We start from the raw sequence: 16,827 nt of genomic DNA, 5'->3' as shown, positions 1-16,827 counted from the left end.
CGCACTTGTAGAGCGTGTCTCAACTGTAAGAAAATGAATTGCAGGTAGCATCATATTGTGCAAAATATATGTGTGTGAACTTATCTATTTTACAAATATAACATGGTTTGAGGGTGGACAGTCGATATTCGCTCCCCGAGGTATTGGAAGTTGACAAACTAGTTCCCGAGGCGAAGCCGAGGGAACTAGTTTGTCAACTTCCAATACCGAGGGGAGCTAATATCGACTGTCCACCCGAAATAAACCATGTTATATTTGTTTTACTATACCTCATACATATTCAGTTGACTTTTTTTTTTTTTATATGCACCTAGAACAAAATTCGGGGAAACTTGTACATCTCACCAAAAGAATATTTTGGTTGCTCAACTTCAATTACTAGTTCGGTTCGTTTGCAATATAATACAGTTACTACAGTTGTAAATACAGTTGTTTGTGTACAACTTTCTTTTGTAAACTTTCTCCAGTACGGCATCATTGAGCTCTGGAAATTAACATTTACGCGAACCGTGCAACCATGCATGGCTCTCCCTCCTGGGCGATGTTCGCGCGTGCGTACTGCACCCGTGCGACAGTTCCTCGATTGCTCTGTAAAGCGCATGCGTAGTAGACTGTCGCACGGGTAACCCATGCGACAGTCTACTACGCACGCGTATTTACCCTGTGCGTGAATCCTCGCGCACGCGTTTGGTTAACAGCAAGAATAACATCTGGCACGTGATGGTGAATTGACCAGTGAGAGTTCGGCTCTCGATCATGAATATGTATGAGGTATAGTAATTTGTAATACAATGTAATATTAGAGAAATTTAATTAGAAGCAGATATCTATCAGTTGGACAGTTGCAAAGTAGCTTGCCTAATATATTTCCCGATAATACATTATTTTAATGATATCAGCGTAATAAAGGTATTGTTATAAAGAGCATGGAAAAAGGATCGTACAACTTTTGAGTTCTTGGTGCAAGTTTGTTATTTGTCTTAACAAAGAATTTGGAGCTGTTTTCATATGAGGAAAAAGAACATTACTTAGAAAAAGATTGTTAATGTGGTTTGTCTGTAAAACATGCGGCCGTGTAACATCCTAGAAATCAGAAAGCATTGAAGCCTTGTACATGATTGTATTACTACATGATTGTATTATTAGCAGTAGACATTCAACGTACTATAGTTTTATAATTCCGTAATTCAGATACTGTTAGATGTCAAATATACGACAGGTTTTTTTGGCATACAGTCCCATATTGCCGGAACGCTGTTGTAAATCAATCAATCAGAATTAGACTACTTTGAGTTGAAAACTGCTGGGCTTCGTCACTTATTTGTCAGGATTTTGCGACCTAAATGTGACTTTGTGTTTACATATTTTATCTTGCATTGGCTGTGTGACTTTTAATTTGTAGTGAACACTGCTGTACGCTAAGCGATCAGACGCTTTGCAGTCTGATTATAATTGTCGGGTCGCAAGTAATATTTCCAATCTTAATGAACTTCGAAATAGTCTATTATGTGGTCTCTGATGTCTATGGATGAGTGATCACGGACGTCATGAACCAAGACTAGCGTGAGTGCATAATGATAATGACATTGTCGATCAATAGTTCGCTCTACCTGCACGTCATGCCGATGTTAAGGGGGCACTAGGTCCTGAAATCCCCGAAAACTTGTTATGTTTTGGATTGTTTACTTAGCCTATTTCAAACATCTGGTTGAAAAGAAACCGACCTAATGTCTTACCGTTCCCGAGAAAAGACGAAAAAACCCCGCTTCTTTACATCCGACATGACGGAGTACGAATACGATTGTCGTGTCGTTCTCATGTACGCTATACACGTTGTGATTGTAACTATGCCATTTTTAGAAAGGACCGTAACAGACATGGTGGAGGTGTATTTGTCACAATTGCCAAACATTTATCTCCAGTTCGTAAATATGAGTTTGAACATGTTGATATTGAATTGATTATGATTGAAATACATACTAAACGTGGTAAAGTGTTGCTGGGTTGCCTGTACAGGCCTCCTAGTGCCTCTGTTAAGTTTTTCGATGATTATCAATCTGTTGTAGAAAATATATTACAATTTTCTCAACAGTATGTTGCCATAGTAATACTTGGTGATTTTAACATTGATTCCCGTACACAACCATCATCGGCACGTCTGACTAATATCTCTGATATTCTCAGTTTACAGCAGTTAGTCACATTCACCACTCGTGATGGTAATTCACCTACTGTTCCTGGTTCGGTGATAGATTTGTTATTTACAAACAGACCAGACTTGTTTTCCAATGTTACGCAACATCCCGGACTTGGAAACAGTGATCATAATGGTGTTAAGTTTGATATGTTAACCTCTTATGATTACAAAGCTATGAATCGGTCTTTTTACCAGTATAACAAAGCTAACATCGATACCTTATGTGACACTCTCCGTATGGTGCCTTGGGACACTTGCTTTTCTTCAGACAATATTGATGAGATTTGGGGTTATTTTAAAGACCTGTTGTTTGCTGCTGTAAAAGATATTGTTCCTATAGCCAAATGCAAAGGTAGAAAGAAACATCCTTGGATCTCACATGATATCACTATTTTATCCAAAAAGAAGAATAGAGCCTTTAAAGCAGCTATCCGTAACAAAGCTAATCATAACTTATGGGCTAAGTACAAAAAGCTTCGGAATGAGGTCAAATACCGTACTAGACAATCGTATTGTGCTTTTATCAATGACATGGCTACGAATTGTTCAAATAATCCCAAACAGTTCTGGTCTTTTGTTAGTACTCAACGCCGTAAGAGTACGATTACAAGTTTTCAAACTGATAATGGTGTCATCAATGATCCAGTTAATATTGCTCAGAATTTCAATCTCATGTTTCAGAGTAATTTTAGCTGTGACTCTAACAATATCATTGACATATCCTGTGATCATGTTAATTCCGATTTTCGTCTTTGTAACATTTCCACAACCCCAGCTGAGGTTAAAAAACTCCTTTCAGAACTCAACATGCACAAATCCTGTGGGCCAGACGATATATCTCCTATGTTGTTGAATCTAGCTTGTGGGAGTTTAGCCCAGCCATTAGCTAAAATTTTTAACTTGTCGCTTGCCACAGGTGTAGTTCCGCATGAGTGGAAACTAGCAAATGTTGTCCCTTTGTTCAAAACTGGTGATGCTCATGTTATGTCGAATTATAGACCCATCTCACTATGTTCTGTGGTTGGTAAAATTCTTGAAAGGATTATCTGTAAACATCTCATTAATCACATGTATAGAGGGGGGACAATCTCACCTACACAACACGGTTTCTTGCCTAAAAGATCTTGCGTTACTCAATTGACAACTCTTTATCATAGCTGGGCCAATGCTCTTGATGTTTCAAAACCGCCCCGCATTGATGCTATATTTCTTGATTGGTCAAAAGCTTTTGATCGCGTGAGTCACAAAGTTCTTTTGAATAAATTACATAAATACGGTATTTGTGGCTCAACGTTGCACTGGTTTAAGTCTTATCTTTCAAACAGATTACAACGGGTTCAGTTTATGGGTTCATCATCTGACTGGGCTGCAGTTCATTCTGGCGTGCCACAGGGCGCTGTTCTTGCACCTATTCTTTTCAATATCTTTGCTTTTGATTTACCATTTTGCATTCAATCTAATCTCCGTCAGTATGCAGATGACACTGTCTTGTACAGAGTCATTAAAAATCAAGAGGATGAAGTGGCACTCCAGGATGACCTGCAGCACATAAACACTTGGTGTAATCTAAACTGTATGACTTTAAACCCAAATAAGTGTAAATTGATGACTGTGACCAGGTCTAGAAACCCTGCTAAACCACTGTATAAAATTGCTGAAAACACTTTGGAAAATGTGGATAGTTACAAATACTTGGGTGTTATTATCTCCAGGGACTTAAGCTGGAAAACACATGTTAATAAAGTCACTTCCAAAGCCACTAGACTCAACGGATTTATTGGTAGAGTAGTTAAAACTAGAAACCCTAACATTCTGACTTCACTTTATCGCTCAATTAGCAGACCCATACTTGAATACGCAGCTCCAGTCTGGTGCCCTGTTCTTTCGACTCAGCAAAAAACGCCAGAGAAGGTACAGAGGCGATTCACCCGTTTTTGTTTGGGTCTGCCGAGAAGGGTTTTAATTGATTCTGTAAATGAAATTGAATATTCAGACAGGTGTGTCAAGCTGGGTCTGCCTCTTTTAATCAACAGGGTTCATTTCCTTTCAATTACGTTTGTTATTAAATGTTTATATAATACATTTGACGTTAACACTGACACTCTAATTCCCATTAATTGTAGACATATCGAATCTGTTAAATTTGTCCATCATCGGGCTCGTTCCAATGCTGCCCATCATTCTCTTTTTCACAGATTCCCTAGATTATGGGATGAACTACCGGCATGCATTAAAGATACAATTATCCATAGTTTATCCTCCTTAACAAATTCTCTCAGAAATCATTTATTAGTCCCTGGCCAGGAGGTCCCCTTGACCAAAACAGTTTAAATTTCTAGTTGCCTTGCCCATTCAAATACCTTGCTGCTTGTTTTTTCTTCTCAATTTTATAGTGCCTTTTGCTTTATAATTCACTCGAATCTCTCTTTTACCGAATCTGTATTTTTTAATGCCCATTTGTGCTTTTAAAGTTTTAACTGCTTGTATAGTTCTATATTCTTATACTGTAAGCCATGTTTTAATAATGTCCATTTGTAATGTCCTTTTGTATTGTCTCTTCTTAAATTGTGGCATCAGGAGATTAACTCGATAGTAATTTAGTTTACTTTTTTAAAATCCATCAGGGGTGCTACTTTTTTTTTCTCTTTTTCTTGTTCTCTCTCCTAACTGTATGTGCATGTTTTTGTTTTCTTTACTGTTCTTATTGTCTGTACTTGAATTTTTACCTGTGAAATTAATAAATGAAATGAAATGAAATGAAAATTGTGTGTCTCGGGAACAGCGCGCGGTGACCAATCACCAATGCAAAAATTGTGGTTTCTTCAACGTCCGCAAAAGGCGAACACTTTACGCGTACGAATGAAATCACAACTAGCATCCAAACAGCTCGAATTTATGGGGTCGCAAAAGCTAGTGGACCCCGAAATTCGTTCTCGCACGCATAATACAAGAATAACACAAAAACGCGCAGTTTTGAAAGGATAGTTGTGTGGATGTTTATATCCTACTTTTAAAAGTTATTTCCGATTATCATCATCTCGTTCAAAGCGCGTTTTGTAGCCCAATTGGGCTGTTCCAGGACCTAGTGAACCTTTAAGAGCGCGGGTCATATCTAGGAAATTCTGCTGAATCATTCAGACATGGTTAACGTACAACTGCAGTAAAGCTTACCATAAATTAGAAGAGTGTACAACCAAGTATGGACCTTTTGCTTGTCGTGTCTTTTGTTGTCGGTAAGTGAGAAATTCGGTGTACTACTAACGTACTTATAGGCACCATATCGTGCCATCATGTGAGCTAAACGGTTTACAGTATACGTGCTTCCTACCAGATACACTGCATACACGTACTGCGTTTCTATTATGGCCCGAACGGGGGTATGTGTGTACTGTAAATGAATAATGGCCGACTGACTCCAAATCTAACAATAAATATCAGGTCAACACAGGGCTACAGGGAATATACGTCGCTTTCATTTCCACATCAGTCGACGGAAGAAAGCTGGTTGTTTGACTACATCTTTTTGTGTTAGCCCCAAAACCTCAATTTATAATTTCAGCCCGTACACTTCTGTGACCCATTAATAATGGTAAGTCTACACTTAGCAAAAGCTTTATCAGAGGTTGGGGTCACTGCACTTCAGATTTGCAGACCCATGCTTGACAAATACAAACGGTATTGCAGTGCATATAGTAACTTGCCTTTTTGTGGAACATCGCTGCTGTACAAATTATCGGTGTTGGCAGACGCGGATCCAGCTGTAAAAAAAAAATCCTAGAAATTTCCAAAAATAATGCAAACCCGCCCCCCTGTTCTGACCCCCCCCCCCCCCCCCGCAAAAAATATATATACTGGTATAATGTCCGCTTGTTCAAAAAACGGACAGAGGCAGCTTAGATGGGGGTATTTTGTACACCATTCTGTAATCTGGTGTCAATAATCGTTGAATTTGAACAGCGCCCCCAATTGAAATATGGTACCTGAAGGAAGTTTTTGATTTTATGGAGACCAGAACGTCCGGAGAAAAAAAACCCTGTCCACATTTCAGATTTTTTTGCTGATGAAACTCCCCACCCCCCCCCCCCCCCCCCCCCCCGCACAAATTCCTGGATCCGCCCCTGATTGCGTATCAGTATAGTTATATCTGTCAAAGTCAGTCAATGTTTGTGTACGTGAACATGTGTTGTCCTGAAGGGGGGGGGGGGGAGGGCAATGAGTGGGACATTAATCATTGCGCAAAATCTCCAGATGGAAAGTTTACCTGGTAATGAGTATTATGATATAGCAATTTTTATTATTATCAAAGATTTTCCTTTTCTATGGAGTAAACATGTGTTGTTGTTTTTTTGGAGTATGTTTCCTGAAAATATAAGGATCGACAGTAAAACAGGCAAACGTCTAATTATGACTAATGTACACATTCAGGCCTTAACAATGTAGCCTACTTTGTTCTGTTATTAACAGCATCTGCAGGGCTGTTATGGATGCTGCGAAAGTTCTTTGAGGGAGGATGGTGCTACAGCAAGGCTCGTCTTGACGGTAAGACGGTCCTCATCACCGGTGCAAACACCGGTATAGGCAAGGAGACAGCAAGAGATCTCGTCAGGAGAGGTATGATGTTGTCCCCTTCTAACTGTGTATGTTCCCGAAGGAAAACAAAGGGGCAGTATTAGGCCGACTGATAAATAAGACTGTCATTGAAGTTAATTTAGTTGTTGCATTAGCGACTCACGCCATCTAGAAGATACCTCCAAGATACGGCTTACTTTCACCACGGACACCATGAAGACGTGTTATCCTGCAGCTTTGTGTAGCTACCTAGCTACCTGTCCACTGTTTACGGGATTTTATTGGCAATAACGCACAAACACAAAGCATTTGGAGGCCCAGTTGTGCGAGGTGTTTTTCCACGTGAGGCAGCAATGAGCCCTGCCTATTGTTTGCTGGTGTCCAAGATCGTTAACTTTCTTGTTTTGCGATGTCCGGGTTACCGGGAAAAATGCTTGCTACCTTCCTATTCTGCATGAAGCCACCGCCACACCCCCGCCTTTCCCACCCCCCACCACCCCACCCCCCCCTCCCCCACCCCCCACCACCCCACCCCCATGCAAAATAATTCATATGCTACTTTGGAAGCCTCACTGACACATCATTAGTTTTAACATAGCAATTCTAACTCGACTTTCCTCCGTATGCACTACAAGCAAAAGGTTTCGTCGGTGCAGGTAAACTCTTGGTGGTGCAATTCATCGTTCCTTTAGGCCATCAGCCTCGGTCCAAAATGTTGGCAACCGGTATCAAATGAGGAGAATAATCGTCATGGCGATTTTTGGCAAGGTATACACCTCCAGAGATTGAAAATATGCGATAGCATTGCAGCAGTGGCAGCTTTTTAGGTGTTATCACCATTTTTTTCAAAATGGCCATCATACTATAGAGGGCTGGCAATTCGGAGGTTCAAATCCCTGTCCAGTAAATTTCTCTGCTCAACTTTAAAAATCGAAATTGGGTAGCTATGTGGGAATGACCACAGATAGAACAGCTACGTTTGTACATGGATGTTCGTTTGATTTGTGTAGGTGCTAGGGTGATAGTGGCGTGCCGTGATATTGCCAAGGCTGAAGCAGCCGTGGCTGACATCCGCAAAGACACCGGCAGCGACAATCTGGTAGTGGTCAAACTAGACTTGGCTTCCCTGGCCTCGGTGAGAGAATGTGCAAAGAAGATCAAAGCAGAGGAGCCCAGACTTAACATTCTCATCAACAATGCGGGTGAGTTTGTCATTTAAATATGTTGAATGGGAGTGCAGATTTCAAATATGAAATTGAGAGACACGACCATTTAACACTTCTGGCTGAGCTTTGTAATGATGCCTTAGGTTGAAAGCACACAGGGTCTTTCTACATTTGGTGGCCTTCAACAAAATGCTTTCCACATTTTTTGTTTCCTTATGTAGGGGAACGAGGTCATTTAGAAATTCAAGAACGTATATTAGCGAGGCCACGATGTTAAGTCACGATATTCGTATTGTTTTTTGTTTTCTTGTTGTAGGTCCTTGCATGACCGGCTGCAAGCTCGAATATGTACATAAATTTATCCTGAATGTATGCTTATTTATACGTGATTTCTCAAACAAATTAATCAAACAAACAAAAAGAGAAGAGGCGTAGGCTAAAACAATTAACGTTATATGGAGGATAGCCCAAAGCCTTTGCTAAAATGTTCCAATATCTGTACAACCTATCTGGATATAGCTGTTGTTTTCTAAACTGAATGCATACTATTGCGACAAACAATATCTAGATGTAAATATTGACCCTCTTTCTTATAATCTATATCATAATCTATATCTGTGGTTCTCATTCCGGCAGTGCACGCTGGGAAGGGGTCGTGAGTGATAGAGAGAGAATTTTACATTGTTGAGAGAGTAGGCCTGAAGCCCATTCTTTTTTCTGGTTGTAGAGCAATTATTCCGATTTAGACAAAACTTCTCAGACCATCGATTTTTTTTTTTAATTCTGGCTGGATAAACTTAGTCCGTGCAGGAGAGCAAAGCCTGAGTGCGTCATGCTTGTGTACACCGGAGATTTCTCATTGTTTGGATAGGTCCCAAACCTGATGGTAACGTTTCTCGTCAACTGCTTGGGATTTAAGGTCATTGTCGGTTGTGGGCATTTGTAATTTATGCCCATACATGCATTTACAAAAGGAGGCGTGAAAGTTTACATCCTTGGTCCGTTCGTTTTTATGGGAACTTTGTTGCAGGTATCATGATGTGTCCCGCATGGAAGACAGAAGACGGGTTTGAGATGCAGTTTGGTGTCAACCATCTGGGCCACTTCCTTCTGACTAACCTCCTGTTGGATCTCATCAAGTCTTCAGCCCCAGCCCGCATCGTCAACGTCTCCTCCATTGGCCATGATTTCTTTGGTAAGATGTGGTGGGAAGACATCAACATGAGGACCAACTATGACCCGATTGCAGCCTACGGCCAGAGCAAGCTTGCCAATGTGCTCTTCACAAGGGAGCTGGGCAAACGTCTCAAAGGTAAGGTGTTGGAACCTGCAAGTCCATCGTATCATAACCATCGACATATAAAAGCTACCACCAAATATAAATCAATCTTGGAACAACAAGCTTGCAGCCTTGCTAGGTTCATCAGGCCTTAATCAAATAATTCTATTAGACACACACACACAGGCTACATGTGGTAGGGCAATTCCACCGTCATCCACGTTGCATTTTTATGTCATGAGGCTATTTGTTGACCTCTCACTGCTTCAAAAGTATTTGATCCAGCTGAATCAAACCAGCCGTACAACAACGTTGGGGTAAGGGGTACTCAACAATGGAAAGCAAAATTCAATCCATTCTTTTACTTTTTGAAAACATGTGTTTTGTTGGTCGTCACTCACGTTACAAAAAAAAGAACGTGGACAATTGTCCTGCAATTTTGTTGTTACACCGTTACAGTCTTCACAAACTGTAGTCTGCAACACAGAAGTAACATTATATTACAAAAACCCATTTTGAATCAAATAAGTGTGTACGTAATGTAGATGCAAGAGACATTAGATTACAGGGAGGTACCGTCACTCATGTTACTTCAACTCCATGGTTGCTAACACGGCATAAAATATGAGTCTGATGAACTGCAACATAATGAAACTCTTATGTTATAATATATTAGTCTTTCTCTCTGCCTTCGACACAAAAAAATCTCCATAACAGTCACATTTTCCATGTTAAGCCAAAACATTTTCCATGATTTTAGCCAAAACAGGGGTTTTTTTTTTCAAATAATCACACTTAACTACATTTCATCTCATTGACAAACCACTCAAATGAAAGATCGCGTTGTCCCCTTTAATTTGATACCACATTTGATGTTGTGATGCTTGTAGTTTGGAAGATTTCATACAGTTTCCATTTTGTTTTGTTCACTTTTTGGTGGAATTGCCCAGTTGCTCTCATTAAGTAGAATCTTTTGATAAGAGCCATGTGCTTGCAATACCGGTATGTTTTTGAAATCTTTGAACAGGTAGTGGAGTGACTACTTATGCCCTGCATCCTGGTAATGTGTCTACAGAGCTCAGTCGTTACGTGGCGGATGCTGTGAATTTGCTCTGGCGGATTATCACTAGATTCATGTCCACGCCCTTTGGCAAGTTCATGACGAAGACGCCAGTGCAAGGGGCTCAGACCTCCATCTACTGCGCAGTGGCTGAGGAGCTGGCAGAGACAACTGGTCTTTATTTCAGGTAAGCATTGAATAGGGCTACACACAGACTGAAGCCCCTGTCGATCCTATAATCCTGGCGTTTATCCTATCCACTTGATTGGGGATTCGATCTGGACAAATTAGTATGGAGACCGATAAGAGTTCCACTGTGCCAACCGAGTCACCTCTTAAGTTAGTGGGGGGATTGCCCATAGCTATCCAGCCACGGATTGTGCTTTTCCCATGCAGTTTGGAATTCCCATCGCTAATTGATCTACTAGGTGCATATCTAATGCCTTTTTTATCGACAATACATACCCTAGCAAAAGCTTTATGTCTTACGGTACGAAATGTATCCTTCCCCACTATGTTCGGTTAACTAACAAAAAGAGAAGCCAAAATGGCCTCACTCGGATTCGAAACCGCAACAACTGATAAGATTTCACGTTTACTTTTCTTCACGAGCCTGCTGCCATTCCTATCGGTTACAGCCCGATAGTCCGAAGGTTCAATAGTCCGAAGGTTCTTTAGTCCGAAGGGTCATTAGTCCGAAGGTTTGCCAGTCCGAAGGTTCAATAGTCCGAAGCTTCGATAACCCGAAGGTTCGATAGTCCGGATAGACGACAGGGTTCGATAGTCCGAATCGACAATAAGGTTCGATAGTCCGAATAGATGATGAGGTTCGATAGTCCTGAATGTACGGTAGGGTTCGATAGTCCGAATTGACAATAATGGTCGATAGTCCGAATTGACAATAAGGTTCGATAGTCCGAATTCGTCAGTGTGACACTTCGGACTATCGGACCTTACTGTTGATTCGCACTATCGGACCTTATTGTCGATTCGGACTATCGAACCTTACTGTCGATTCGGACTATCTAACCTTATTGTCAATTCGGAATAATGAACCTTCGGACTATTGAACCTTATTTTTGTTTCGGACTATTGAACCTTCAGACTGATTAACCTTATTCTAAATTTGGACTATCGAACCTTCGGATAAAAGAACCTTCGGGCTAATGAACCTTCGGATTAATGAACCTTCGGACTATTGCATTAAATGTTCGGATTAAAGAACCTTATTTCATTTTCAGACTAACGAACCCCCTCTTATGGAAATTGTGTGCATTCGGACTATCGAACCTTCGGACTCAAGCACCTTCCGACTATCGGACCTTCGGACTATCGGGCGGCCCCCTTCCTATCGATCCTTCTGGAACTGCATTGGCACAAAATCGCAGTCGACCGTGATGGCTAGGCTATATTCTTCGCATTGGGACGCTCTGTTTATTCTTTAAAATATGCAGTTCATACAGACCCGCGTTTAAGGTCCCTCCCATACAGTTTCGACGGTTCGATTTACTGAACATTAAATATGGAATGAAGGCCTCTAATGTTCGTCCTTTGGATTGTTGTTTGTGCTCCGGGTTGGGGGTTTTGCGACCGAATTCAGATCGTATAAACATGAAGTCAGTTGTAAATACTTCATTTGTTTTGCAGCGACTGCGCTCCGGCCAAGGCCAGTAAACTTGCTATGGACGACGATTCAGCTCGCCGACTGTGGGAACTCAGCGCTGAGATGGTTGGCCTGGAGAAGAAAGTCGAGTAATACGGTGACGTGCCTCAATGGGGAAATGAGAGCTAGTTGGGCCTGAAGACAATTAAGCGGTAAATGCATAAAAAGTCGAGTAGAGCTTGTTTTATGTTAGGCCTCAAGCATTTAGATAATGAGAAGGATTTAGACTGAAATGTTGTTTTATTAAAAAAAAAATCGGCTGTTTAGTTATGAAGTTTCATCAACATCCTTTGAGGAGTGTTTGCAATTCATGTATTTTCTTTTCTACCTGCTTTCTGCTGTGTTTGTTCTGTTTTATTACCAGTTATTACAACGTAGAAATTTGAACTGTAAAGTGTTTTTAACTGTAGTTACAGATAATAATTACATCTTTCAAAATGCTAAACTGTAAATCTTTCAAAGAGCTTAAACAGGGAAATATTCCAAAAGGGATGCACATTATATTTTTAGTATTGAAATGATTCGTAGAGAGTTTCCCTCATTTCTTTTGCACGAATGTGCCCAAAGTAACACATTTATATTGTCTTACATTTAGATTTATGTCTGTACATGTCGATTTGTGCAACGAAATTCATGAATTTCCGTTGCTATTACTTTCGATTCAAAAGTTGCCCTTTTTAGCCTCTCCTGTAAAATCCTTCAATCTGCACTCGGGATATGATTCTCATTCAGCTGGTTAGTGTCGTGACATCGAGGTCCTATAGTGATGCTTAATCTTCGCAGTATAATGACAATTTTTTCAATCACCTTTAATAAACTATCTCAGACAGCATAATTTCACCAGGTATTCCAGAACCGGTCCTTTCTTTACTTTTTTTTTCTCATCCAATCGGTAGGTTCGTTCGAGTTAATACCAATGTTCCTAGTGGATTTATTTGGCATAATAATGTACAACTACAAAAAAAAGAGGAACTCTTGCTCCTAATTATTGCTATTGGGAGTATTTTTGCTCTCTATTTTATTTCCGCAACGCCCAAAGCGCTTGTAGAATGTGTCGAAACTGTAAGAAAATAAATAGCAGGAAGTGTGTGTGAACTAATCTATTTTCTAATCAACCGTGATATCCTAAACATTTCAATAGAAGCAGATTTTTATCTGATTTGGAATTGATCAAGCTTGGTGTTCCACAGGGTTTAATAATTGGGTCCTCCATGCTCATGATTTATATTAACGACTTACCTCGAGCTGTCTCGAAGGCCTTTCTTGAAAGTCAAGCACCATAAAAAAGGGAAACGAGGTCGCCCCCCTACTGCCGAGTGAGCAAAAGAACCCCACACCTGTACGCAGATGCCAACCTGGACATCGCAGACAGTCCCAAACTTGGGAGTTAACCGACTGAGCTAACTGCTGTTTGTAATTGACGCCGGGAAATTGAAGCTCCTAAATTAATTGACAAAGCCACCTGCGCTGACTGAAATATATAAAAAAAAAAAGCTTAACCACCAGGCTATTTCAGTAGGTGCTTTTCTCTTTGCGTTTTGAAACTGATGTGCATCGTATTGTGTTGCGATAAGATCTGCAGGCCTTTCATTTCCGCAGAGGCAGAGTTTCTTTGGGTTTTTTTCAAAGCTGCGAGAAAGTGCACCGCGCTGTTCCCATGAATGTTCTTACGTAGATCTTTTCTACATTCATTCTTATATACAGCAGTTCACTATTTAGAGGCATTTAACCTTACCAAGCTCACCCCGTATTCTGTCTCATCAATTATTGTTCCGCGCCGCACGACCTTCGGTCGGCGATTTTTGTTTCTCCCAAACGACATCCACAGTACGCTATGGCATTTTGGACTGAACTTTTATAAAAAAAAAAAAAAATGAGAAGAAAATATAAAATTAGAAAAAAAAGTGAATTTGAACGTTATGAAATTCGGACATTATTTTTTCCCTTAAAAAAAAAAATCATCCAAAACTACAGGTTAGAAAAGGAAAAACATTTTGGGTGCAAAACCGATATTCGAACCCGCAACATCGCGGCGCAAAATCCTACCCTCTATCGACTTAGCTGTCGCACTGCGAAACAAATAATTATGTTCGCTCGTACCCCCTGCCCTGCAAACAGGACGCTGGGATACTCTGATGAATTCACGCTCTGATTGGTTGGATTTTGCGTGACCAGTGACCTGCGCGTCAGCAAGGTCATGACTCTGCAAGGTTTGAAACGGCCGTTAAGACTGTTTCATTACTCGTTTAATCCAGTTTAGAGATGGGTTTTTTTCTCGTTGAAAAGCGTACTAATGTAGGAAATTCTGTAAAACTTATCTGTGTAATTTTACAATTTCGTCACATCCGGTATGGAATGTGCGCAATTCTATGGGAAGTTTTCGGATAGCATTTGCGCACATTGTCTAACTGCGGTCTTGAACAGCTGCAGCCAGATGCTTTATACATAGGTCATAGGCCACTTCCTTCACAAGATTCTTTGAAGCTCATCAGAGTATCCCAGCGTCCTGTTTGCAGGGCGGGGGGGGGGGACGAGCGAAATAATTATGTACCTGCATGCGTATCAAATAAGTATCCATGTATGCGGATTTCGTTTGGGAAAAGAAAATTTGCCGCCTGGCACTGGCATATCGCGCTGATGGAGTGAAATTCTAGCAAGTTTCATAATATCAAACTACTGACCCTCTTACAAATATTTACGAGGGAATTTGGTTTGTTTGTCTGATTCTTATTTAGCCCCTTAGCTTGGAAAAAAAATCATCTTTCCTAGTATTTACTCTAACTCTAGGGAGTGGTGCCATTGGCATCGCCAGGATTATTTTCTTGATGAGAGGGTGGGCCAGGACAAAGCACATTTCTTCCCAAATCCTTGTACATTCGCTAGCATGCTCTCAATCTATCATCGTTTTGAGTGGGGGGGGGGGACATTTGCCTACCCCACCACCACTGCTTTTCCGAGGGGGGGGGGGGGCAAGCGCCCCTTGCCCCCCCCCCCCCCACGCGACGCCCATGAATGGTGCCAAATATATAGTAAGGTACGTGGCATGGTCGAAAGCGTGACCGACTGGTTCAAAGCACCAAACTTGGCATATTTTCCTGTAACCCTTACGAACAGAAGGGGTGATACCTGAAATTCTCTTGGGAATGGTGGCTATTATATTCAGACTTTTGAGATTTTGGTGGCAGCTAACACACTGGTCTTTTCCAATTGTTTATGTCATGGTCTTTTTTTTTCGATCGTACCACCCAACATGACCTGCAAAGAGGGAGCAGGGAAGGGCTAAAACGCTTCGCATAATCTTTTGAAGGAAGTACGGATGGCATTATTTATCATGACCTTGGCACGCAACTACGTGTGCTGCATTATATGGTTGTTTTTAATAATCATGTAAATACGTCAAAATGTTTTTTGTTTTCCACCTAAATTTGGGAGATTTCGTTCAAGTCCCCCATCGACGTTCAAGTCCCCCATCGACGTTAGCCCAAATTACGGAAACCTCCCGCTAATTTTCCCCCTTTTTGTTTTCTGGGCTTAACCCTAATCAGGCCGGGTTATTTTGACCATCTCTCAGCCGGAAGGGGGGCGGATTCCGCCCCCACCCCACCCCCAAGATTTCAGCCATCGAGTGACGAAAAATGTTGAAACTCGGTACATGCATAGAGCATCTCATCATGAACATACCCAAGAAATGACATGACTATAGGTCAAAGGGTTTTGGAATTATGGCTAATTAATTATTCATATGTATGAATGGTAATTGTGCTCTGTGCATGTACATGACGTATATGGGAAAATTCAGTTTTCACGGCGCGTAGCCCTTGCCAAGACACAATATAACAAATCAATATCACTGTACAAGCATTTACAAAACGCAATTATGTCACATAGAATATGAAACAAATTCCCGCAGTTAAAGCAACTAAGAAATCTATTTCCTCGCACAAAAATATAGGTTTTGCAGTTAATAGTTTGTAAGAAATATAACTTTATTGATTGACGTGAGAAATACCGACGGTACTCTTGTATATAAAAACAAAATCTGTAAACATTAAAGAAGGAAATAAGAGAAGTACATAAAAAAAAAAAAGAATCATAGTTTTGAGTCACTTCTTCGACGACCTATAGTGATCAGATTCACAATTCCTTTAATGGGTTAATGTATCCATTTAAGCTGACGTATGATTGAGACACACACACACACACAAACATGACTGACAATAACCTTTCTTCCGAATAACAACGTGTCAGACAGTTATAAATTCGGTAGTTTTTTTCATTTTGTCTAGCTTGTTTGCTTGGTGTCAGGAAGATGCAAATGATCCCTTGCCACCGTGGTATTTTCCTTTAAAATATTTTGCAATACGTTCTACAAAAACAACACTCTCCACCTGTATTTAACAGAATCGTGCTCTGAGTTACATCATCCGTGATAGCAAAACTGTTACGACAGCATTGCGAGTCCATCGGACTTGTGCAAATGGGAGCCTTTATGATCATCCTGGGCAACTTCTACACGCTCTGTGATGATGTTATGCAACAACGCGCTTTGGATATACTTGGGCACAGACCAAAAAAGCTCTGTATGTCCCTTCCTCCAAAGTACATCATATACCTGTGATTCAGTCTCTTACTATAGCACCAGACATAAGCAAACTTTCATGATTGTTCGGGGTAAAACTAAACCGCTATAACAGCCCTATACTATACCCCATACAACTATTGAACGATAACATTTTTTTGGTCAAGTATTGACTGCTTGTTGTTATTAGTTTGCTTACATTAATTTTATAAATGACGATTTGACCCTCTATTTCTAAGCGTTTTTCTCCTTACTTTTATAATTTAGTATGCGTTATACTCTGCTCTTCTAGGTGCCTTATCAGGTCCAACTTT

The 16,827-nt window shown here is 40.6% G+C and overlaps 1 protein-coding gene across 1 annotated transcript; it reads left to right on the top strand.

Moving 5' to 3' along the window:
- The first annotated feature begins 5,242 nt into the window (after window positions 1–5,242).
- Window positions 5,243–13,108, top strand: LOC119743119 (retinol dehydrogenase 12-like). The gene is made up of 6 exons (XM_038219476.1): window positions 5,243–5,430; window positions 6,662–6,808; window positions 7,777–7,968; window positions 8,963–9,244; window positions 10,239–10,458; window positions 11,919–13,108. The coding sequence occupies exons 1-6, from the start codon at window positions 5,397–5,399 to the stop codon at window positions 12,025–12,027; spliced, it is 984 nt and encodes a 327-aa protein (XP_038075404.1). The 5' UTR covers window positions 5,243–5,396; the 3' UTR covers window positions 12,028–13,108.
- The last annotated feature ends 3,719 nt before the right edge of the window (window positions 13,109–16,827 follow it).

The sequence above is a fragment of the Patiria miniata genome, unplaced genomic scaffold (genome assembly GCF_015706575.1).
Source record: "Patiria miniata isolate m_02_andy unplaced genomic scaffold, ASM1570657v1 HiC_scaffold_6, whole genome shotgun sequence".
NCBI lineage: Eukaryota > Metazoa > Echinodermata > Asteroidea > Valvatida > Asterinidae > Patiria > Patiria miniata.
This window is presented reverse-complemented; position numbering and strand designations above follow the sequence as displayed.